The 25,587-nt window shown below is 39.4% G+C and overlaps 3 protein-coding genes across 3 annotated transcripts; 2 read left to right on the forward strand and 1 right to left on the reverse strand.

Annotated features, from left to right (window-relative positions):
* Positions 1-329: 329 nt before the first annotated feature.
* LOC145059267 (uncharacterized) lies at positions 330-1,643 on the forward strand. The gene is made up of 3 exons (XM_079007124.1): positions 330-557; positions 630-973; positions 1,147-1,643. Exons 1-3 carry the CDS (start codon positions 393-395, stop codon positions 1,586-1,588), a joined length of 951 nt encoding a protein of 316 aa, XP_078863250.1. The 5' UTR covers positions 330-392; the 3' UTR covers positions 1,589-1,643.
* A 7,287-nt stretch (positions 1,644-8,930) lies between these two features.
* On the forward strand, positions 8,931-10,869 carry LOC145057597 (uncharacterized). The gene is made up of 3 exons (XM_079005465.1): positions 8,931-9,388; positions 9,897-10,397; positions 10,489-10,869. The coding sequence occupies exons 1-3, from the start codon at positions 9,146-9,148 to the stop codon at positions 10,696-10,698; spliced, it is 954 nt and encodes a 317-aa protein (XP_078861591.1). The 5' UTR covers positions 8,931-9,145; the 3' UTR covers positions 10,699-10,869.
* A 1,934-nt stretch (positions 10,870-12,803) lies between these two features.
* On the reverse strand, positions 12,804-16,486 carry LOC145057598 (Ribonuclease II/R family protein). Its single transcript, XM_079005466.1, has 6 exons — positions 16,207-16,486; positions 16,057-16,110; positions 15,886-15,954; positions 13,762-15,729; positions 13,591-13,662; positions 12,804-13,494 (listed from the first exon to the last, which is right to left on the reverse strand). The coding sequence occupies exons 1-6, from the start codon at positions 16,291-16,293 to the stop codon at positions 13,117-13,119; spliced, it is 2,628 nt and encodes an 875-aa protein (XP_078861592.1). The 5' UTR covers positions 16,294-16,486; the 3' UTR covers positions 12,804-13,116.
* Between the last annotated feature and the right edge of the window lie 9,101 nt (positions 16,487-25,587).

Consider the following 25,587-nt stretch of genomic DNA (forward strand, 5'->3'; position numbering starts at 1 on the left):
AAATTTCTGTCAAGAATATTGGAATGTCATTTCAGAATGTATTTTTTTTATTAGAATTTTTTTTCTCATTCCAAAATGTCCATTCAAGACTTGGTGGTTGTTTTTTTTTTTTTGCCAAAAAAAAATAATAATAATTTCTTTTAGTTATTTTATTGAAATACATATTTCATTACATTATGGTTAAATTAAAGTAGAAGGGGTGTTTATGTAACTTCTTTATTCCGTAACCACCGTTGCACCATCCAATTCCAAACCAACGGCCACTGAGATATATAATTAAGAATTGATGTTGCTGCACAAATCATATTTCAAGCGTTTCCTTTCTCTGTTTTGAATTAATTCCATATAAACAACATTGCTATTGAAAGTAGATGATTTAGGGTTCGAGAGAGATGGACGACGATTATTATAAGATACTGAATGTATCTAAAACCGTCAATGATGAGGATCTTAAGAAGGCATACAGAAATCTTGCGATGAAATGGCATCCTGACAAGAACCCTAACAACATGTATGAGGCTGAAGCCAAATTCATTCAAATCTCTGAAGCTTTTGAAGTAATTTCCAAAACCCTCCTTCTTGCATTTAGCCTTTCATCACCAATTCTAAATTGAGAATTCCAATTCCAGGTATTAGGCGACCCTCAGAAGAGATTGTTATACGATCAACATGGTGAAGAAGATTTGAAAGAAACGCCACCAAGTGATGATTCCAAAACCGAAAATGGGTTTAGTGGTCGAACAGCTGAAGATATAGATATACTTGAAGAATTTTGTAGTCGTTGTGGCTTTGATTTTGATACAAAGAGAGGTGGAAGAAACGATAATAGTAATGTTGATAACAGGTTTAAAGGATCCACCATGTTAAAGAAACCGCCACCTGTTGAGAATACATTGCCTTGCAGTCTTGAGGAATTGTATAATGGATCAACGAAGAAGATGCAGATTTCAAGAACATTTGTTGACAAAAATGGGTAATAAGTTTATGATATTATTACGCCATACTAAGTCATCGTGATGATTTTATAAAGGGAAAAAATGCAAGATATGTAGCAATATACTTCCTATACGTTTTAATTATCGCATTGTAATGTCATTTCTGATTTATACGTATTACAACATTGGTATTTCTTGCATTACATGACAGACAATTGACACTAGTAATGGAGACATTGACGATTGACATAAAGCCCGGATGGAAAAATGGAACCAAGATCACATTTCCCGATAAAGGAAACCAACAAAAAGCTAAAGAGCTTCCAGCTGATCTTGTGTATGTAATCCATGAGAAGCCTCACCAAGTCTATAAAAGAGATGGAAATGATCTTTTTGTTAACTATAGGCTTACATTAGCAGAAGCACTTAAAGGAACCACAATCAATATTACCACACTTGATCAACGAGAACTTGCGATCGAAGTAAAAGACATTATTACCCCTGAATACGAGCTTGTTGTTAGCAAAGAGGGTATGCCGATTCCTAATGATTCCGACTCTCGAGGGGATCTAAAAGTCCGGTTTGAAATCAAATTTCCTAAAAAATTGACATCACAACAGAAAACCGCCTTGCGTCATGCTTTGGGTGGCTAATTATAGTTAATTAGGGCACAAGGTTGGATGAGATTTCACAAGACCTATTTTTTATGATGAGGATGGAGATGGTATTTATGTCTTTTATATAGACAAGAGGTCTAGAGTGAATCTTTGTCTCACATTTTTGTGCTATTGATATCTCAGTTAGAGTCCAAGTTTTTTTGCATGCAAAAACTTATGCATACTTTGTAAGGTTGTCAATATATGCATAACAAATATGTGATTGTAAATTGGATTAACGGTATTAAAGTTATGCATGCAAAAACTTATGCAAACTTATGATGAGAAGTTTGCATAAGTTATTTAAAATAATAGTGTTGATGCAAACTTTTTCTATACCCAGGAGGTCAAGACACAAACATCAAGTTATTTAAAATAATAGTGTTGATGCAAACTGAGATATCAATAGCACAAAATTACACAACAAAAAACTTGGACTCTAACTGAGACAACCTTACAAAGTTATGCAAACTTTTTCTGTACCCAGGAGGTCAAGATCTCCATCCACCTTCTGGAAGCAAAAAAAAAAAAAGAAAAAAAAAAGAAAGAAAGAAAAACTAGTTACTTAAAATAATAGTGTTGATGTTGTGCCAAGTGAATGAATACTCATCATGAGAATGAATACAAATGGAAGCAAGTGGCATTAGTTATATTAGTTATTGTCTTTAAAATTATATTGATTTTTGATTTCCAGCTCTTAATAGTTAGTGTTTAAAAAATTCTTGTATTCTTGTTGAGAGCAAAATAACTTCTCATCATCATTATATTCATTATGACTCATTCAAAACATCCAGAACATAAAGTAGAAAAAATACCCCTAAATACATATGTTATATGCAACGTAAAAAATGGTAATGTGATTTTTCTGAAAAAATTGTTTCCGTCTCAAGCTTCACAACATTTTACTATTTGCTCGACAATTAACAAATATCTCAAACAATCTTCTCATACCACATCTACAATTCATTAACTTCTTCTATCTACTCGTTCATAGACTTCAAACTTTCGACATCTTCTTCAATCCTCTGTTGCTATCATCTACTTTCATTTTCGTTTAGTATCCCTGACACAAACATCATTCACCCTAGTAGATAAACGACACACAAAATCATTCCATTCCATTCTTCAAGGCATAATTTATGTGCATCGTATATACCAATATTTATCCTATTCAAGGCTTTCACAACATCGAAAACTTGTGTTATCTTTTAATCCATTTAAGCAAACTTCATTTTAGTGAAAACTTGTGTTGGAGCTATGAATTGAGGAATAAGTCTCTTACTTCTAAATTTTTCTTCAACAACAAACGTACCCCTCAACTTTTGTGCCAAAAATTTCTTGAACCTCTTTACCTTTTCATTTGTGATGGAGTGGGTTGATCTTGTTGTTCACTCTCCTCGACAACCATTTCAACATGAGCTTTCTCATCATCACTAGTTTCTTCAACATTTTTATAATTCATCACATCATTAGAAGTATCCACCCTGTTGATACCTAAAACTGGCCCCTCAACTCTGATGAAGACTGAATGTAGAAAAAGAACGAAGTTGTTTGTCAATAATCTTCTGAGAATGAATTTTTCGAAGAAAAACCAAATTTGAATTCAGATCATATCTAAAATTGAAAATGCATTGATTTTCTAAAAGGATTGAGCCATCCTAGCTCTGATACCACTTGTTAGGAGAATAATTCAATAGAGGGTGATGTTATATGATTTATATGACTATATCCAATCCAATATAATTGGTAGCAAACCAATCATATCGAACTAAGGGGACTTGATGATGTTAGGTCTATTGGAATGACCTACATAACATGACATCACTACTTTGCAACACCGAATGACAACCTGCTTTGCAGCACCACCTGACAACACTGCCTTTGACTAGTTGGTTTTGAAGGTCGGACCTAATTGTTCCTTTCTGACCCTATAAATACAACACTTCCTCCTCCATGAGGATGATTCCTAATTCTAAGATATGATCCTCCATTATACACATACACCACTCCTCAAGTTTGTTTTCTCGAGCCAAGAGAAACCATCTCTTCTTAGACATCGATCTAACTTGATAGTCGGAACCTGCTCCCGAGGCACTGTTCTTAGGGCAGTTCTAACGGTCTTGTTATATGGTGGAAGCTAGGAATCGAGTCGGGAACTCGCTATCGGCACCTACTCTAGGTCTACAATCTAGACCCACCACCAAGATCCAATGGTATGATTCCTTGTCACATCATTTGGCGCCATCCATGGGACCCGATAAAACACCCATTGTTGCATGAGGTTTAAACTACACTTCCTCAACGATCTCCACATATATGTTCTTCAAAGGTTTTGCTTCCTAAAAACCCATCTTTGACAAATTCATCATCTTCTTCTTCTGAAAGCCCGAACAAAAAGAAACCATGAGAGTTATGGTGTTCCAAAACCCTATTTACATTTGATTTAGTCGGGCGAAGTTAATTACTCTGTTGCTTCTATAGTTTATTCTCTTTGAACAAAACTTCATACATAAATGTTGGAAAATCAACAAAACAACTGGACAAACGATAAACAAACTTCGGTAAAACTTACGGAATAAAACTTCTAAAAACTTAAATAAAAACATTGAACTCAGTATGTAATGTGGTTTGGTCAAAGTGACCTATATCCATGGGCGAACGAGAGGGGGGGGGGGGTTTATTAAACCTACAAAGGATGTTCTGACTAATTGCTCCAAAGGATGTGCTATCAACCTCACAATTATTGCTCTCTTGAGCTTTATGCATAAGGAATATGAAAGCAGTATGTTCCTATTTATAAGAAAGAAAAAGAAACCTTAATTTTGATGGGTCAGACTCATCCATAATTAGCTAATGAAGGGGATGCCTTATTCTTCAACCAATCATGGGATCCCATTCAACTACTTCTAGAACCTTTAGCCTTGAGGGATGTGCATGGTGTGACAACCCGAAATTTTTATCTTGTAAAAGTCAAACTTGGTCAATAAAAGTCAAACTTATCCAATAAAGGTCAAACTTATTTATTTAATTATCTTATGGTTAAATTAGATTAATGAGATGAATGTGTTCAAACCTAGTATTCTAAGGTGTTATGTGTTAAGTGATGAAATCATTTGGACCGAGGACCGCAAACCTGGCTAAGACTGCAAACGATCCTTGGGCTGCAAACGAGCCTTCGGGCCGTGAACGGGCTTCGGATCGTGAACCCTTGGTTTGCAGCCGTGAACTCCTCCCCTATATAAATAAATGTTGACTGATTTTACCTCACTTCTTCCCTTCTAACCGCAAACACAAGGCTTTTCTCCCAAGGATCTTCAACTGAAAATACCTCCCTCTCAACTATCATCCTTTTTCCTTTGTATCTTCTTAAGATATTGCTAAGTATCCTCAAGTGTTCTTAAATCTTCAAGATCTTTAGGCCGTAAACTCAAGAACATCAAGTGTTCTTGGGCCGTGAACCCTTGCATCCTCACCATTTGTCAAGAACATCAAGCCGTGAACCTAAGATCATCAAGATCTTTGGGCCGTGAACACTTTCATCTTCATCATTTCACTAAGAACACACACTAGAGTGTGGGTCGTGAACTCCTTCCAGCCTTCCCTTTTCGACTCTAGAACCCTCCTTTGTAAGTTAAGCTTGCAACTCAATCCGTTTCCTTGCTATATTTAGGATTATGATCACTAAATGTATACATATATATGTCTTAATATGCCAAATAGGACTCGTTTGTGCTTCGCGACTTCACATGTGAAACTTATCATCCTATATCGAACATTCAATTAAATCACTCACATAAGGTGAGTTCATACCCCTGCTAATTATAGTTTTAAATGCTTTTTAGGAGGAGAATACAAGTAGAACACAATATAATTGTGTTCACCACTTACATGTGAAAACATCAAACAAAAGGAGTTCTTATACTCAAACACTTGTTAAAACCATTTTAAAACTATTTTTAGACTTCAGTTTTTATCAAAATCATATTCGCGTATATATTTATGTATAAGTATGCTTTAACGGACTTAGAACTATTGCTAAATACCATAACTCATGTTCCTTGTTTGGTTGTGGCCTTAGGGTAGGATCACTAGTCCGACTGTCGGCTAAATCATAGTTATACTTATTGAATACATACATGAATATTAAACTCCATTTTTAAGGAACATACTAAACTCGGTTGCTTATGTTGAACAATCGAGTCTTTTCTACAGATCAGTAACACTTCAAACAAACATACTAGTAAACTATAATAGATATAGTTTAGAGGATCACTACATACTAATTCTAGAACAGAGAAACATACATGAGTCAACACATACATACTATAACAAGAACAAGAAGGAACATACATATTATAACAAGAGCAAGATAACTAAAATGTGAGATACTATTTCATGACATAGCAATATCCTTGTTATGTCACGTTTTATAACCAGAGTCTCCTGGAGGGAGATCGTGAGTTTGTGTATAGATCTATACGGGATTGACCATCCTACACCTTGTTGTTAGCTACAGTGGGATCTGCAGGTCTACGGGTGACAAGTGTCATACCATTTCGACGTCTGTAGAACATCGTGTTTTATACTAAGTCTATTAAGTATGGTTATAACCTTATCACATTTTAACCTTTATTAACAGTTTGATTTTAAGGTAGTTAGTGCTTCAGTAGAGTATTTTATACAACACTACTGTACATCTTCATTTTCCATTACATTCATACAGTGATATTCTCACACAAGAAATGCATACTATTTTTCGAGTAAAGATAGTTTTACAAATATGGAAAACACACATTTATACTATTTCAAGTACAAACATACATTTTACACCATTTTCAAAGAGAACAGAACATACAAACAGTTGAGTCTTGGTAGGAGGCTACTTTTCATTTTAGTAGAAAATATAGGATTTTCTAGGAAGTATACAAACATTTTCATCAAACAATTACAAACATTTTCATGAAACAAATGCAAACCTTTGACACAAAAATACTTATGAACTCACCAACTTAAATGTTGATTCTCTCTTTCAAAATAACTTGTATTCTCAAGTCACCAGTAGACAGGTACATTGGACCATGTTTTGAGAAGACGGAGCATGTTCAAGACTCGTTTTTATTTTGATATATTTTTTTGGTGTCCTAAAACTATACACATAACACACTTGTATAAACTATATTATTAATGCAATGGATGTTGTTGCTTGTTTTACTATTGTGCATTGTTATGATACTGTACATGACGTCCTCCGCCCCGACCGTTTCCGCCGTTCTCGGTTTGGGGGTGTGACACATGGCCACCTTCCATGCACATAAGAGCGCATCATCCTCTAAGGGGTGCATATTGATTCCAAGATGGTGCATCATGCTCCAATGGAGCACATCATGATCCAAGGTGGTGCACATTGCTTTTGAGGTGGCACACCATGCTCCAAGGGGAGCATCTTGATTCCAAGAGGGCACAACATGCTTTAGGGGGCGAACCATGCTTCCAAGGTGGTGCATCTGGATTCTTGGAGTGCGCCCTTCACATGCTGGAACACTTTGGAGTTACATTATCTCACTAGAAGCATATTTTCTTCCTAAGAGTACACTTTGCACCTTTTCTTCCTAAGAGCACACTTTGATCATAGGAGCACACTTTGATCACCAAGAGCACATTTTGATCACCAAGAGCACACTTTGATTACCAAGAGCACACTTTGATCATAAGAGCACACTTAGCTCACCAAGAGCATGCTTTACTCACCAAGAGCACACTTTGATCACCAAGAGTACACTTTGATCAAGACTTCACACCCCAACAATCTCCCACTTGAAGGCTTTAACAACCTAGCCAGTCTTCTTTTCCATTCATCTCTCCCTCTCTCTCTTAAGATCGATACATATTCCAAACACTTGATTATTAGGAGTCATCAATTTATTATCATCGTCATACTTTTTCCATGTTAAGCAAGACCCCTTCCACATAACAATTTCATATCACTATGAACAAGATTTTTGTATGTTCGACTGATCGTTCAAACAGTCAGATAGACCTATATTGTTTAACTTACAAACAGACCTTTGTTAGTCCTTAGGAGACATTCACTCCAATAAACTATCCACCTTGTATGTCTCCCCTCCAAATGATTAGTAAAAGGTTAGGCATACATAGATAAAAGCATCGTGCTTCTTCGATATGTTTGCTTAGCTCTTTTACTGAAGTTGAAACTGTTGGATTAGGTGTCAAAACACATAACTATAATTTGTATAAACTTGAATTGATAGTAGCACAGTCCTTTTGGGTTGCCCTCAAACCTAGCAATTGAATAGGATATCTTTTAGAGAGAGAATGATTTATTAATTTATTATATGGTTAATAAATTAATTGAAAATCAAAATAAATGATTTGTTAATGTATTATGAAAATAATATATTAATTATAAATAGTATTATTTAATTAATAATTAATCAGAAATTAATTGGAATTAATTTTGGGATTAATTGGATTAATTAAAATTAGGATGACTAAAGGTGACAATTTTCATTAGTTAAGCATTGAAGAATTCTATAACCTCCCATAAAGAGAGGGGGGGGGGGGGAACGAAATCTAAAAGACTTCTAGGGTTTCCTTGGATGCCTAAGGGAGAAAACGAAGGGATTAGGGTTATCTTGGAGATACCTGTCTTATCTACCACCTTCCTAGACTCCTATAGTCCTATATAAACCCCTAAGGGTTAAGAATTTCGTTCATGACTCTTCCTAGAGGCTTAGGACCGAAATTCTTCTTCTCATCTTTTCTCTCTTCAAGCTCCTTGGTTGCTAGGGTTTAGGTGTAAACCATTAGAGGCACGATACTTGTGACGCATGCTTTCAAGGAGGAATTCAAGATTGTTTGTTATAACAATCTTTAAGGTTAGTTTTCTTATCTTATGAATAGTTTCTTAGTAGAAAAGTTTTGTAGGGTAACCGTTCATAGTATGTTGTTATATGTGAAAGACATAGATCCTTTTAGGTTGCATGTATCCTAATTAATTGAAATTGTTTTTGATTATTTTTCCGCTTATGACATTGAACTTGTAATCCTAAAAACTCATCATCAACTAGTTGTAGCAGATTGATTTTAGGACATAGTCGTGCTTCTTCGATATGTTGGCTTAGCCCTTTTCGTGAAGTTGCAACTAGTTGTAGCTTGTTGGTTTTAAGACGTTTACTAATGATCAAATTTTGAGTTTTAATTTCAATATTGATTAAGCTTGCCCTCCTAAAAGTTAAAAACCAAGATTATTAGGTTAATACCTAAAGACCCCTCTTTATAACCTAATTTATAGAGGAGTGGTTTTCATAGACCGATTGTTGAGAGTTGAGACAAAAGGTAAACTCTAGATCCTTGGAGACCCTCGACCTCTGGTTCAAGACAGTCGGTCGCTTATAAAGACCAGAACTCTTCGCTCTTGCCCTATCTGTTGAAACCTGAAAGAATACACCTTCTTGTCAAACAAGGTCGAGGATTAAATCATCAAAGGGGAAAAGCCCCAACTTTATAGAGTCGGCGTGAGCTTCTCCATCTCCCATGGCGGCTCTTCCTCTTTCCAATCAATACTCTCTCTGCGCTCCTCGCCTTGTTGACGTATCTATTCTCAAATCCCCAAAATTTAGAACACAAAATCTCGCTTTTCAATCCTACCAACACCTTCATAGTCGTCATTCTTGTAAACCCCTTTTAGGGCTTTCTCGATCTCTTCCCAACTCATGCCCGGGTAAAAATTGGCGTTCCTTCAAATCCCTGTGTACAGCCAAAGACACTACTGTTCAGGTACCTTCTTCATTCTCACTCTCAGATGTTATACATATAATTATGTACTTCAATTCTACAGTTAAATTGTCCTCTGAACTGATTTCGTTTGAGTTTAACCTATGTAGTTGTTAACATTTTTTGAATTTAGTAGATGTTCTATGAGGCGCTATCAAAGTGGTATAATCCTTAATGGCTTTTAACGATTTTTTAGATGATCATCTTCATATTATGCTCTATATTTCTCCATTCAATCCTACATATCGTCAAAGTAACATCTCAATATTCATCAATCACACAACATTTTTTTGTTTGTTAAAATGTAAACCTTATCTTTTAACACTTACAAATCATATTTAGTCGCTACTCCATTCATAATAACACACACATGCATTACCTATCAATGAAAATCAACAAAATGTTCATTATTATTAATCTTATTTATAAGATAAACTTATCATCTATATACTTATTACCATGTATCATAAAAAACCTTGTGACACTTTCAACTTCGTCTTTTTTTTTGTAGACAAATGAGGACGAGACTGAATCAGATGATCTTGAAGAAACAGAAACCGATTCAGACACATTGACCATAAAGTCACTCCTTCAACTCTACAAACAATCCATCCTCAGTAAAGATGACACAACTTCATCTGATATCGAAGCTGCATTATATGATTTAGAAAAAGAGAAAAACAAATTATTGGAGAAAGTGACATCTTTGTTAGCAGATTCAAGTTCAGGGAAAGAAAGATACATAAGGTTACAAGCAGATTTTGATAATTATAGAAAAAGATCAGAGAATGAGAGACTTAACGTAAGGAGCAATGCTCAAGGGGAAGTGATTGAGAGCCTTTTGCCGATGGTTGATAATTTTGAAAGAGCAAAACAACAATTGAAGTTGGAAACTGAACAAGAGAAAAAAATTGATGCGAGTTATCAGGGGATTTATAAACAGTTTGTGGAAATTATGAGAAGCTTACGTGTCGCTGTGGTCCCCACAATTGGAAAACCATTCGATCCTTCTGTAAGCTTTGCTTTGCTTTTTTTTTTTTTGTTTTAAATATATATAGCTTTTTTTATATGTAATTATTAATGATTGTGTTGTGGTGTATTAGGTTCATGAGGCGATTGCACGTGAGGAATCAAAGGAATTCAATGAAGGTGTTGTTATAGAGGAATTTAGGAGAGGGTTTGTTCTTGGGGAAAGATTGCTTAGACCTGCTATGGTTAAGGTTTCAGCTGGGCCTGGGTCTGGGTCGGGTCGACCCAAGTCTTCTTCTGATGGAGTTTCTTCTACAGAACAAACACAAACAGCGAATTTATAAGCCTGGAGATAGTTGAGTATTTTTTTTTTTTGTTTTCAAATTGGCAAATGCGATATCTTGTACTTTTCTTCTTCTATTGTTATGATTATGTTGAAGTTGAAGGGATACAAACCTTACTCCCACCATTTTTATCATCCACACAAGAATCTGAAAACACTTCTTTTCTGTTTACTCTTGAATATGTGTGTGTAGTGGTTTTGGTTTGAATGGATTGATTGATTTTCAAAATATGGATACTAAATCCTAATAGAATAGTCTCAACTCTGAACTAAGTAAAATCTCATCTAATCTGAATCAATTAAATTAAGATTTGGTTTGGATCGATTTTCATTTTCTGAGATTTAAGAATCGAGGCATTCCAAAAACATATAAGTTTAACGTTAACAAGATTGATTTGTCAAGTGTAAATCAACAACTTATTCTTGTGCCATTTTAGTGAACTGAAGTGAAAGAAATAAAAGTAAATTGACTTGTGAATTATTTAAGGTTTTTTTTATCTGGTGTGTCTATTAATTTAATTTAAAAACAATGCTAATTTATAAATAAATTAATAAAGATATATTTTAAAAGTACAAAATATAAATAAATAAATGTTATTAGGTTAGTTTTGACTATTTGATTTTCATTTTAGTAAGTAAAATTCAATCCAAAGTCCAAAATAATAATTTCATAAGTAAATATTCAATCTATATAGTTAATCTAAATTGTGAAACCGAACAATTTGGTTTTATTTGAAAAGTGAATAACCTAATGTATTATGTGGATGGGTGAAGAAAAAACAAGGTTGTGATTCATATAGATTTTAGGTTCAAATAATGGTAAATAGGTAAATTGATTTTCATCTAGAAGGGTAAATGGAGTCGTCAGGCGGATTAGAAATGGGTTAAGTGGTACCGCCGGGTTACAAGTTACAACACCTTGAACTGAGGGTGTAGCGGGTTGGAGCATTGATTCAATTCCAGCAAGTTTATTTTATACTTTTTTGCATGCATTCTATGGTGTAGCCGGTTCGAACAATTATTTGAACGTCATCTACTAATCACCAACATTTGATGAAGAATATCATGGAACAGGACCCGATTTATCGTTCTATTTAAATGGTGAACACTACAAGCATGGTTACTATCTTGTGGATGGAATATATCCAACATGAGATGTATTTGTCAAGGCATATCCACATCTAGTAACCAACAAAAAAAGGTTCAAGGCGGCACAAGAATCAACAAGAAAAGACGTATAACGTGCTTTGTTGGGACATATTAAAAATGCCCGCACGGGCTATGACGGTGAAGAAAACAAAAAATATAATGTACGCTTGTATTATACTACACAATATGATACTGAAAAATAAGGATGTTGCGATATCTCCTGTGCATAAGCCCGATCCCTCGACAACAAAGTTGATGACCAATAAATACTACATGAATTGCGCAATGTTGAAACCCACCACCGATCTTACTGATCACATTGAATATGACTGCATTCCAACTTTAGATAACCAGGTAATTTTAATTGTCATCTTAGGATTTTAGTTATGTTGTATTTTTTCAGTATTTTTTTAATTATTGTGTAATTTTTTAATTTATAGTGTGGTTTTTTAATTAAATGTTATTTTTAAATATAATTTTAGTTTTTTTTTTAAATATAGCAAAAGTTCATTTTTAAAGGAAAAACATGTTCTGTTTTATTTTATTTTATATTTTCTAATTTAATTAAATAAAAAATAATGATATTGCAAATGATTGAATGAGTTGGTAAAAATAGAGTTTTTATTTGTTGGAAAAGATGAAAAAAAAAGAAAAAACAAACAATCTGATGTGATAGTTTCCATTTGTTTGGAAAAATGGAAGAAAAAGAAAAGAGAAAAACTGATGTGAGAGAATTTCCATTTGTTGGAAAAAAAAAATGGAAGAGAAAGAAGAGAAAAAAAATGATGTAATAGTAGGTTGGAAGTCCTAAACACTTTGAAATAAGTTCAATTGACATCCCTTACTTATATAACCACTTGTATTTTAATATAGTGATGATCCTCCCACTCTGTTAGTTCACTACTTGTAAGATATCGATAAAAGTAAAATCATGAAACAAATATCAACAAAAAACTGTAAGACAAAAAGTTGCTATCATTAGTAAATTGTAATGGTTACATTTAAATCCTAAGAAACAAAGCACCAAATCACATGGATGAATGAGAATACCCAAACTTAAAAATTCTGGGCACCAAGACCAAGGAAACCACTCACCATTGTCTGCTTCTGTTTAAAAACAAGCAAACAATATCAGAAACCTCCTTCCCTCTTATCTACATTGACCTTATTCTCACTCTCTTTTCCTTCCATCTTTTACACTTTTTTCTAATAAACAGTGTGTGTGCCAGTCAACAACAAGCAGTTTTATAATTTCAGATTAATAGAAAACCTAACTAAAATAAGAGCTCATATACAGTCTTGCCCCTATATCAATTGGCCCATCGTCTCCACCAATCGGGTGAAGTGCAACCGGAATCGTTGAAAGGATATGCAACACAAGCGGAAAGAAAACCGGAACAACTACGGAATCCGAGATCCCCATGTCCCCAAATGCTGCATCTACTTCTTCTTCTGACTCCATTTCCATTTCCGTGTTGTATGGAATGGAAACCATTGCCACTTCTTCAACTGTCTTGAATTTATTACTGCTTCCTTTTTTATTATGCGAGCGGTTATTTGGATAATAATTCAGGACCAATGTTGATGTGGCATCAAGCCATTCGGCGCTTAGACCCTCCACCTCATCATAGTATATTCTCCGCTCCATCTAAAACCATCAACAAATATACAATTACAATGCAAATTATTTGTTATATTGGAGGGCATTCACATCTTTTTACAAAGATAAAAAGAAACAACTTACAGCCAGCTTAGTCACATATATGGACATGAATTTCGGCCCCAATCCCAATACTCTAGCTTCTGAAAGGAAAACCTGTGATTCCAACATTATAATATTGTTAAAATACACAAATTACACATTTATATGAGTTCACAAATATACAATTACAAACTTAAAAATAAAGAATCTTACATCTTTATTCCTCAGTAAAAGCCACATGTAAAGCCTATCAGTAGCATCCTTCACATACCTACTCGCCAGTTTTCTTTCATTACAATGAGTCGCCACGTCAGCAAGCAACTGGGTCCCAGGAACCGAGTATTTCATTCCCGCATCCAACAACGCCTTTTGAACATGAAAACTTTCCACTTTCTCAAACACCAAACCCGTAAAGCATCTTTCAAACAATTTCCCTCCATTTTTCTTCAACATTTCTTCAGCTTCAATTGTTGCAGCCAATGTCCGGTGTACAATAATATCAGGATACCGTCTTAAAGGAGAAGTAAAATGAGTATAAAGTGGGACCGCTAACGCGTAATGCCCCCAATCTTCACCGCCATCTGTCAAATCGCCACTACAGAAATACGTGGCTAACTGCATTGGGCGTGTAGCATACGACATAAGTACATGGAAAAGGACGGAATCGTCCTTCAGTTCGTGTCTTATGTTTTCCAAAGACTGATGAAGTTGACCCGAAGTAGAAGTGTTTAAATGTAAACCGTGTTTGTAGCAAAATGTTTCAAGATCTTTAAGTTTTGATAGCTTTGGTTCCGGATGTTTCCGTAACAAAGCATTAGAAGGGTATGCACGCGTGATGACCTCAGCAGCTGTAGTATTAGCCAATAGCATAAACTCCTCTACTAGAAAGTTTGACTTTGACCTTCCGGAAAGAACACAATCATACGGGATCCCGTTTTTATCAAACAAGAACATGATTTTTGGACTTTCGAGTGACAACGCGCCATCTTTAAACCTTTTTTCTTTCAAGACTTTGGATATTTCATAAAGATTGTTGACAGATGTAATCACTATAGGAGGATGATAAAGATTTGAAATCCCATCAAGAATGTCTTGAGCTTGTTCGTATGAGAGTTTACAACAAGATTTTATAACAGTGCGACCGATCCAACGGTCTAGAACCACCCCATCAAGATTTATATCCCAGATAATGGAAAAAGCAAGTCTTTCAACTCCGGGAGAAAGTGAACTTAGATTATCTGAAAGAACAGGTGGAAGCATTGGTAACTTTTTCTTCTGTAGATACACACTTGTGGATCGGATTTGGGCTTCTAGATCCAAAGGGGTATGAGGGGGGACAAAATATGACACGTCAGCAATGTGAACACCGACCCTGTAAACACCATTTGGTAGCTTTTCAACCGAAAGGGCATCATCAAGATCGGAAGCGGTTGCAGGGTCTATGGTGAACGTGCATAAGTTTCTTAAATCTCTTCTATGTTTTAATTCGTCTTCAGGTATTCTCCAAGAGAGATGAGGTATACATGACATTACTTCAGGGGTAAAGTCGGAAGAATTAATTGAGTTTTGGAATAAAATGGCACCAATCTGTGATTCCACCTCTCCAGCTCTTCCAAAAACATGATGAACATGAGCAAATGGACTGTCATACTCTTCACTCCATTCCACAATTTGTGCAGCAATGAGGTCAGTTTCTAGGGTTAAGTCACAGTCATCTAATCTTTTTGTGATGGTGTTAGGTAAGTTTTTTACAGGAACAATCATTTTGGGAAATTTTGGATCGGTGGGTATGAGTTGGATGTGTTCATGTTTTGGAGATGATGATGGAAGCTTAGTCTTCTTGGATAACCAGTTTTTTATTCTAAGGAAACCAACAATGGAGTTCCTACGTGGAGATGTTTCAATGATTGCTACAACTCTACCTGTTGGCCTTTTTGATGGGAATGAAGTAATTAAAGTGCACAGTTTTTCCACTAAACTTACAACTTCTCTTCCTTCATTAGGTGAAGAAGCTGTTGTGTGATCCAGCTCAAAGTTTGCAGGTCTAATTAGGTCTTGGCCATTGAAAGTATCATTTGTGCTATGTAAAAGCTGCTTCTCTGGGGAAGCTTCTACTGACCCTTTCATCTTTGTCCATAATGAAAAAGGGTCTACTTTGATTGCAACAATGTCACCTTCTACCTGAAGGTAAGAAATGATCTCATTAGAATGTTTGAGACACTAGAAACAAAATCCTTTATAACATCATATATAAAATATATCAATTCAATAAGGAAGATATCATTCTGATTGATTATATCATAGGAATAAGACTTTGATAGAACAGACAGAACTTACAGCTCTATTTTGGCTATAGAATCCACTAATAAGAACATCAACAGGCAATCCATCAATTTTGCAATAGGCCTAGGCAATGAACACAGATCATTAATGTTATAGTTAACATATCGCAGCTGCTGAAATCTGAATAAACAACAAAGAGCAATGAAAGAAGAGAGTTCAAAATACCTCAACCCGATTATGTGCATTCACTCGAAACATTGCTTTGAACACATCGCCTTTCTGCAAATAGAAATATTGATAAGGCTTAAAACGTTTATTACAGATCCAACCATTATGTGGATAACCATGGAAGAGAACGTTAGGAAGAAGACAAACCTCTAATGCAAGATTCACAGCTTCTATGGACCAATACGTAGCAAAATGTTTCCGTTGAGCAAGATGCTCAACCTGATTGTGAGCCATTGACTGAATCTACGCGAGATTCTGTATTGTAATATGGTATTACCAAATTCAACGTCACCTTTGAGTAACTCGGAATCGAATAGAACAGAAACTCAGGGGTCGCAGAGTCACCTGAGCAAATTAGGGCTCACGAGGGGACAGGTACCGGCAGGAAGTGACGGGCAATGGCGGCAGTACAGATAGACAATCAAAATAAAATAGATATTTTTTTTTTCTATTGAGGTCACAACTAATCCATCCTTTTTTTTTTTTTTTTTTTTTTAGAAAACGGCAAATATATTATTAATAGAGGGCAACGCCCAATAGCAAGGAGCTACAAAGGCAATAAGTAAAATAAACAAGGACGTAACAAAGAAAATTAAGAAGCAACAAAAGTAAAAGGTGAAATACACCATTCCGCCCACTCCAACACGAAACATTTCCTATGTGTTTACACCAATCAAAGACGAGTGAGATTATATTGTCCGCCAGTTTAGTGGGATTCATCGCGATACCCTTAAAAACCTTATCATTCCTTGATATCCAAATCAGACAATAGAAAATAGAGATTAGAATATCCTTCTTCTTTGGGCAATTCCCCCACGTAGCAGCATAATCAATGAAATCACCTACACCCATGAAAACCTTGTCTCCAATTCCACACCATTTAAATATCCATTGTTGTACCTCTCTAGCATAGTCATAGTTGACTAACAAGTGATCAACCGATTCTGATTCCGAATTACACATTGGGCAACCCAAATTAACAATAGGTATACTCCTCGAAGCTAAGTTTTCCGCCACCGGAATCCCGTTTAATGTTGCACGCCAAACGAAACAGCGCGCCTTCAAAGGTACTGTTTTTGTCCACCCAATTGTCTTTCCCTTGTATGCAATTAGTTTTGACTCCAGGAACTTCCTCATTCTATTTACAGTGAATTCCCCATTAGGATTGAGGAGGAAGTTGAATCCAAAATTGAGTTTTTCCACGACATTCAAATTTCCAATATCCGTGTATAACTGCAACAGTTCGTTTAATTCAATCGGCCCTGACGGTTCAAATCTCCACATCCACGAGAAACCATTTGTGGAGAGTCTATCGCTCACTGAGCAACATTTGACTGATTCCAGCGCATATAAATTAGGGAATTTGGTATAGAAAGGAGTTTTACTACACCAAGGATCCTTCCAGAACATTATTTTAACATCAAACCCCGGGATGAGGGCGAAAATGTCAGTCCAATCTATGTGAAGCGAATTAGTATCTTTAACTGCCTTATAAATATTGCACCAGACTCCGTTTGATGATTTCCTTGCTATATAAGAGGTAGGTTTGTTGACTAAGTTGTGAATGCTTACAATAACACTTCTCCATAGACCACACTTTTCATTCATGAGTCTCCACCACCATTTAAATAGCAATGCAGTGTTCTGTGCAAAAATTGATCCCACACCTAAACCACCATCCAATTTAGGGGCAATGACTTTATTCCAATCTACCCAGTGAATTATTCTTTTCAATTCACTACCTCCCCATAGAAATATACGCCTTATTTTTTCAATTTGATCGATGATTCCCAATGGAGCTTTAAACAGCGACATATAGAACGTGGGGAGACTATCCAGAACAGACTTGATGAGGGTGAGACAACCCCCAAAAGATAGGGAATTGGCTTTCCAACTAGAGAGCTTAGAAGATAATTTATTCAGAATCGGATTCCAGTTTTTCTTAAGTGACATGTTAGCACCAACCGGTACTCCCAAATAATTAAACATAAATTCACCATGTCGGCATCCAAGTGCTTGAGCAGTACTGGAAAGATTTTCTTTATCAATGCCCACGCCAAATAAGCATGACTTAAGAAAGTTGACTTTCAGCCCCGAAGAAATATGAAAGCACTTCAGAATCCGTGACAGATTTTTAAGATTCTCATAATCCCATTCACCCGCAAATATTACATCATCAGCATACAATAAATGTGAAATAACAGGACCGTCCCTGGGTAGTTTAATGCCACGGATAATTAGGTTATCGCAAGCACTTTTCACTGCAATATTTAGCCCTTCCATAGCCAATATAAAAAGAAATGGCGACAGCGGATCCCCTTGTCTCACCCCCTTGGATATTGAAAATTCTTTTGTGGGAGACCCATTAACAAGAACTGAGGTGTAACATCCCAAAATTTAAGACTAAAAATTTCTTTTAATAAAACATTACGTTAAGTAAATTCATCATTTTCAAACATAAACAAAGTATTAGTTTCCAAAATACATATTTGTTATCAGAGTAAACATTCCCAGGCTGTCTAAACTATGGTGTGTGCCATGCGATCATCCCGAGCTCCATCATCCGCTACCGGAAGTACCTGAAACCAAAACTGAAAACCGTAAGCACGAAGCTTAGTGAGTTCCCCACCCTACCACATACCATGCGCATAACTGCACACTGCACATACTGGGCCACGCTTTCTATCTAGCTGCAACTAACACATACTGCAAATACTAGGCCACACCCGCTATCCTGGGCCTCGCCCCCTACCTCGGGCCTCGCCTGCTACAACGGCCCCGCCGCTCCAGGCCCCGCCTGGCTTCGAGCCCCGCTCGGATACATATTTGTTTCACTTAGGCCTCGCCTGTCACAGGGCCTCACCCACTAACATATAATAGCACATCAACATATCACATCACATCACATAAGCTAAACACATACTAACGGATCTTGTCCTAAGGCCTCGCCTATCTCTGGGCCCCGCCCTTGTCCTGCTACTGATGAGTCATGGAACCCCGTCCATACTCCTGCTGATAGTGAGGTGCAGGCCCAGCCCACCCTTACTCCTTCCCTAACTTGGGCCTCGCCCCTAATCTGCTGCTACTGAGATGTGAAACACCATCCACACTCTGCTATTGGTGAGATACGGGACCTCGCCCACACTCACCTCCCTACCAGGCACATACAAGTATCACACACACAACAAGTATAACTATCACATAAACCATTCCTTGGGCACTCGCCCTCTATCATTGGACCTCGTCCCGAATATCATATTAGCATACTGTGCCTAGGGCTAACCCCCAGGTCTTCTACTCATAACTACATGGGCCAGCATTGTGGCTGTAGACCCATTCATACCAAGGGAAACTCACCTGCACTGGCTGAACTGGCTGATGATCCCACTAGCTGCTGCCCGACCACTCACTGGACTCCTGCTCTACTAGCTTCCCGAGCTATCAATATCAATGCAACACTTAGTCTAACTGACCCCCGACAGTCAACCAAGTCAACTCTGGTCCAAGTCAAAGTCCTGGTCAAAGTCAACCTTCCAGGTCAACCCTACTCGCCGAGTCCACTTACTGACTCGTCGAGTTCTTATGCTCAAAGTCCTTTCCAATCGCGACTTGACTCGCCGAGTCAGCCCCTGACTCGCCGAGTCTACTGATTCCCGAATTCTATCATGTCCCACTCACTGAGTCCTGGCTCGACTCGCTGACTCGAGTCTTAACTTGAAGGGTTTGGGACCACGCGACCTGACTCGTCGAGTCTATGAACAGACTCGCCGAGCACAAGGCAATCTTCAACCAACTCGCCGAGTTCATGCCCATCTTCATCCGACTCGACGAGTTGTTCATCCCACTCGTCGAGTTCCTCCTCATCTTCAAGCTACTCGCCGAGTCCACTTGGTTCCACATACATGCAGAGGACTCCAAACTGTAGATCTACCCTTCCCAAGCCTACTCCTCACGTAAAGTTGCAAACTTTACGTGTAGAGAAGGAGATCTAGGCAAAATGCACCATAAACTAAGGTGTAAGACCAAGAGGCTCCACAATCCACTCAATGGCTGATACTTTACGGGATTCTAAACCAAAACAAGCATGGATCTGAGGTAGCAACCTCAGATCTGGACCTCAAGCTCGAGATTGATCTTAAATATGGCTTAAAAGCCCTAAAACTCATAACCAAAGTAGATCTGGATGAAGGAAGCGACTTATTACCTTCAAGTGCTCTGAAAGGTCCTTCAACTTTGGATTTGCTGCAGTTCCTTGAAGCCTCAATGATTCCTTCCCTCCTTCTTCCTTCAAATCACCCTCAAAATGGCAAAGAGCTTGAATAAGCAACAATGGCGGTTTAAGGTTCGTATTCTGGGTTGGAGAGGCAGTAAAGGAGCCCTAGGAAGAAGAATGAGACGTTTAAATAGGATCCAAGCCCCGGATTTAGGGTTTTCCTCGCACAGACCCTACTCGCCGAGTTGGTCACTTACTCCTCGACTCGGATCCCGCTCGGACTCGTCGAGTTCCTCCTTGGACTCGCCGAGTCCCCCTTAATTTTTGGGTTTCCTTTACTTTCTTGGCTTTCAAAACTTTGAGTGTTACAACTCTCCCCCACTTAAACTAAACTTCGTCCTCAAAGTTTGCTATGGCCCACCGCCTGCGGTCTGCTTTCAATATCCCAACAATTATTCCGACTAACATCAATCCCTGCAGATAATCACCTCGGGTCAACCCTGACCCTGAACATCCTGGCACACAACTTACTCACCGACAATCCTTCTGGTACCCTCTAAATACTGCACTAAACCGATAGGGGTTCACCCCTCCTTTCCTTGCGCGATTTCCTTGCCTCCCTAAGGCAACGCTTCCAAAACTAACTATTTCCTCTGTCGCTGTGAAGGTCCTATCCTTCACCAACTCCATTACTCCTGCTACTACCAGCACAGGTCATCACTATCAGTAACCACTGACACTCCTCTCTGCCACGACTTGGTGCCGAGCACCTCTCGATCAACCAACTGAATTCCCACCATACGCTGCATACTCGCACTGACACTGACTGGAAATTCTGTTGTTCCTCATCTGACTTCCGGATGTACTGAAACCACCCTAGTCCCTACCAAGCTATCAATGTCTGGGTTACCGGCTCCCACCGATCGCTGACCCATCATAACTCCTAGTCGCTCTCAGCGACTTCCAAAGGAACTTCGACCACCTATCACTGCTCAATCTATCGTGCCATTCCGGCGCCACAATCCCGGGATCCTCGATCCCCTATCTCGACACTACAGTCCTTACTAGGTCTCACCTATGCTGCTAAACTCACGAGCCTCGCCCACGGGTCCCACCCGCCTCTAACCTCCTAATCACACTAGTCTAACCACTCTCGCTCGGGCCTCGCCCACGGGTCTCACCCAACCATACTACCGAGCAACCCTACTCTCAGGTCTCATCTACACTGCTAATCTCATACGGGCCCCGCCCACGGGTCTCACCCAACTATATCCTGGAGCGACCTCTCCCAAGATCTCACCTTTCTAGGGCTATACAAGCAAGCTCCCTATCATTCTCATCCACTACCCATTCCTGATCCCTACCTAATCAGTAGGATATAAGGGCCTCGCCCCAACTCCGCTGACGAATCTACTAAAGGATGCTACGGCTTACCCGTAGACTTACATCACCATCCATTGCTGACTGCTAGTGAATGCTTTAGCTGCCCCGTAGTCTTACAACACTTCCACCACTGATTGCTAACACGATGACACCCATGTGCCACTAGCTCTCAAGATCCTTATTCCGACTCCCACGAGTCCTTCGGGCGATTCACAACCCGAATTCCCATCCACGTACTAACCATCACCATCATACGCGCTAGCTGCCGGGGAGTTTCTCAACCTCACAATCCTGAACCCTCAAACCATCAAACGCTGAACTACTTCTTTTCCTTCTCTGAGGTCACGTGCTCATTCTGGGTCTGCGTGCTCCTCTCTGGGCACACCCGGAGGATTCTCCCCCACTTCGATCCAGCTTACACCTTGCTGCTCAAAACTCAAAAGAGATCCCGATCTTTGCCACCATTCCATAACCCATCTACTGAGGAACCCAAGCCCGTCATGGCTAGGGATCTAGCCATTCCATCTCTAACACCATGCCACTTCGAACTAGCGAGACGTACCAAATCCCTTCCAAGCATGCTACAGTTACTGCATCCTTTGTAACCTCCTTCTATAGAGCACATCCCCTAATTACCATACAAATGTCCAAGGTATGCAGATGGCATATAACATAATCACAAGCAAGTAATATAATACTCACAGATACATGCCTACTAACATCGATGCAGTACCATAACAATAGAGTTACTACAAAGGGAAGGATTCAAACTACATACCTGCGATCTAGTGCGGCTCGATCTTGACTTTTTGCGGAACGGTGGGCGCCTGGCCCTGAACTCTCTCCACCACCAAGACGGGACAACGAGACTTGAAATGACCCGGCTGGTGACAATGAAAACATCTCTGATCCTGCTTACAATCCCGATACACATGCCCCCTTTCCCCGCACTTGAAACACCTGAACTTGTGACAAGCAAACCCATGAGTCCCTCCACACTTACCACACACCTCTAGGTCCTCCTGACCTCCAGCGCCCAAGTCAGCTGAGTAGGACTCCACACTACTTCCCAGTCTCCCTGCAACACGTGCCCGCTTCCTTTTTCCGAGTTGCCCATCCAAACCAATCTCCTGCTCTCGTGTGACCCCGACTACTCCATCAACCATATGAACAACAGTTGGTTGTCCCTGGAACTTAGCGGTCACCCGACCCGTGACCCGCTCAATGATGTTGGGCAACTCCTCGCGAATGACTAGCGAAACCTCATTAATTACCCAGTCATGCAAGGGTCTCTCCTGGAGACAGGGTGCCCCACTCACTCCTGACTCCTGATGGTAAAAGCCTGGAATGGAATCCGCCTCTCTGATGGATCCCTGAACTCCATAAGATCTGGGCTCTAGACGAGCCCCAAACTGTCCTGATACTATCCCGGCCCTAAAGGCCTCAAGATGACCGTCCATAAGCTCCACGATGGCCTCTCTAACCGAACCAAAAATCACTGGAGTCTGATCAATGATGTTGCGCACAATCTCTGCGGAAATGAAATCCCTCATCTAATCATCAAGCTGCCCGGCTCTAGAACCTGAGCCTGATCCCTCTCCGCCGCCTGATTCACCCGCTGGTCTCTCCCGCAACGTCACCATGCTAAAAATATATCACAACCACTATCAGAATTCTCATCACTGATGCGAGACCAAACATACTCTACCAGGTTCCCGGTCTTGTCTCGGCCTTTCCCGAATCGAGTACGGATCCTCTGCTTTCAGTAGTACGGGCCCATACTACCTTCCACATCTATCCGTACTTTCCTCAGGAATCGCTTCGACTCCACCAGGTCCCTTATCTATTACCACTGCTCCCAGCACTATCTCATCCTAGGCTTACCCTAGGGAAACCTCTAACTCAGCTCAAACCAGTCCTCAGCTGCTGAAGGTCTCCTTGTGATGCCAATTAGCCATTACCTAGATACCATCACATGTGACGAGGCTCAGATAATCCTTCGAGTAAGAGACTCGTCCTTACAACGGTTGGACTTAGACGAGAGCTGCACAATAGGGCCAAATCCAGCACTCTGAGATTATTCAAACCCGATCACATGTGGCGTGACGTATCCACCTAAGGGCTAACTTCCATCACTTAGAATCCCACAATGCACAAAGCAAGCAACATTCAGACAAGGGAAAATCTAACCACAACATACTCAATCACATATAATAGGCACATAAGGCATCATTCCTAGATCCTTACTCCTAATCTAGCATGCTGTTCTATCAACTGATAATCATAACATAAACTGGTATGGGTATTTTGGGGGTACTTACTTGAGCTCGGCTGATTGCATGCACCACACCCTTTTCCTCTTTTCGAAGTTCTTCTCTTTATGAATTCTTTTTGCTTTTCTAAAACTGTTTTCTTTCTGAAAACTCTCTTTTTACCAAAACTGTCTTTCCGTGTTGAAAACTTTTATACCAATTCCTCAGTTTGAGTTCAGTCACACTCGAGAGCATGTCCGAATCCCTCAAACCAAGGCTCTGATACCAACTTGTAACATCCCAAAATTTAAGACTAAAAATTTCTTTTAATAAAACATTACGTTAAGTAAATTCATCATTTTCAAACATAAACAAAGTATTAGTTTCCAAAATACATATTCGTTATCAGAGTAAACATTCCCAGGCTGTCTAAACTATGGTGTGTGCCATGCGATCATCCCGAGCTCCATCATCCGCTACCGGAAGTACCTGAAACCAAAACTGAAAACCGTAAGCACGAAGCTTAGTGAGTTCCCCACCCTACCACATACCATTCGCATAACTGCACATTGCAAATACTGGGCCACACCCTCTATCTAGTTGCAACTAACACATACTGCAAATATTGGGCCACGCCTGCTATCCTGGGCCTCGCCCCCTACCTCGGGCCTCGCCCGCTACAACGGCCCCGCCTGGCTTCGAGCCCCGCTCGGATACATATCTGTTTCACTTAGGCCTCGCCTGTCACAGGGCCTCGCCCACTAACATATAATAACACATCAACATATCACATCACATCACATAAGCTAAACACATACTAACGGATCTTGTCCTAAGGCCTCGCCTATCTCTGGGCCCCGCCCTTGTCCTGCTACTGATGAGTCATGGAACCCCGTCCATACTCCTGCTGATAGTGAGGTGCGGGCCCAGCCCACCCTCACTCCTTCCCTAACTTGGGCCTCGCCCCTGATCTGCTACTACTGAGATGTGAAACACCATCCACACTATGCTATTGGTGAGATACGGGACCTCGCCCACACTCACCTCCCTACCAGGCACATACAAGTATCACACACACAACAAGTATAACTATCACATAAACCATTCCTTGGGCACCCGCCCTTTATCATTGGACCTCGTCCCGAATATCATATTAGCATACTGTGCCTAGGGCTAACCCCCAGGTCTTCTACTCATAACTACATGGGCCGGCATTGTGGCCGTAGACCCATTCATACCAAGGGAAACTCACCTGCACTGGCTGAACTGGCTGATGATCCCACTAGCTGCTGCTCGACCACTCACTGGACTCCTGCTCTACTAGCTTCCCAAGCTATCAATATCAATGCAACACTTAGTCTAACTGACCCCCGACAGTCGACCAAGTCAACTCTGGTCCAAGTCAAAGTCCTGGTCAAAGTCAACCTTCCAGGTCAACCCTACTCGCCGAGTCCACTTACTGACTCGCCGAGTTCTTATGCTCAAAGTCCTTTCCAATCGCGACTTGACTCGCCGAGTTAGCCCCTGACTCGGCGAGTCTACTGATTCCCGAATTCTGTCCTATCCCACTCACTGAGTCCTGACTCGAGTCTTAACTTGAAGGGTTTGGGACCACGCGACCTGACTCGTCGAGTCTATGAACAGACTCGCCGAGTTGTTCATCCGACTCGCCGAGTTCAT

Source organism: Lactuca serriola, chromosome 6 (genome assembly GCF_051521515.1).
Source record: "Lactuca serriola cultivar US96UC23 chromosome 6, Lser_US96UC23_V15, whole genome shotgun sequence".
NCBI classification, from domain to species: Eukaryota; Viridiplantae; Streptophyta; class Magnoliopsida; order Asterales; family Asteraceae; genus Lactuca; species Lactuca serriola.

Excerpts from the sequence above, each read along its gene's own strand:
- LOC145059267 (XM_079007124.1), top strand. The coding sequence starts at position 393 with ATGGACGACGATTATTATAAGATACTGAATGTATCTAAAACCGTCAAT. Across the intron at positions 558-629 it reads AAATCTCTGAAGCTTTTGAA|GTATTAGGCGACCCTCAGAA; the intron begins GTAATTTCCAAA and ends TTCCAATTCCAG. Across the intron at positions 974-1,146 it reads ACATTTGTTGACAAAAATGG|ACAATTGACACTAGTAATGG; the intron begins GTAATAAGTTTA and ends ATTACATGACAG.
- LOC145057597 (XM_079005465.1), top strand. The coding sequence starts at position 9,146 with ATGGCGGCTCTTCCTCTTTCCAATCAATACTCTCTCTGCGCTCCTCGC. Across the intron at positions 9,389-9,896 it reads CCAAAGACACTACTGTTCAG|ACAAATGAGGACGAGACTGA; the intron begins GTACCTTCTTCA and ends TTTTTTTTGTAG. Across the intron at positions 10,398-10,488 it reads GAAAACCATTCGATCCTTCT|GTTCATGAGGCGATTGCACG; the intron begins GTAAGCTTTGCT and ends GTGGTGTATTAG.
- LOC145057598 (XM_079005466.1), bottom strand. The coding sequence starts at position 16,293 with ATGGCTCACAATCAGGTTGAGCATCTTGCTCAACGGAAACATTTTGCT. Across the intron at positions 15,955-16,056 it reads ATGCACATAATCGGGTTGAG|GCCTATTGCAAAATTGATGG; the intron begins GTATTTTGAACT and ends TTCATTGCCTAG. Across the intron at positions 13,663-13,761 it reads TTTTACTGAGGAATAAAGAT|GTTTTCCTTTCAGAAGCTAG; the intron begins GTAAGATTCTTT and ends TTGGAATCACAG.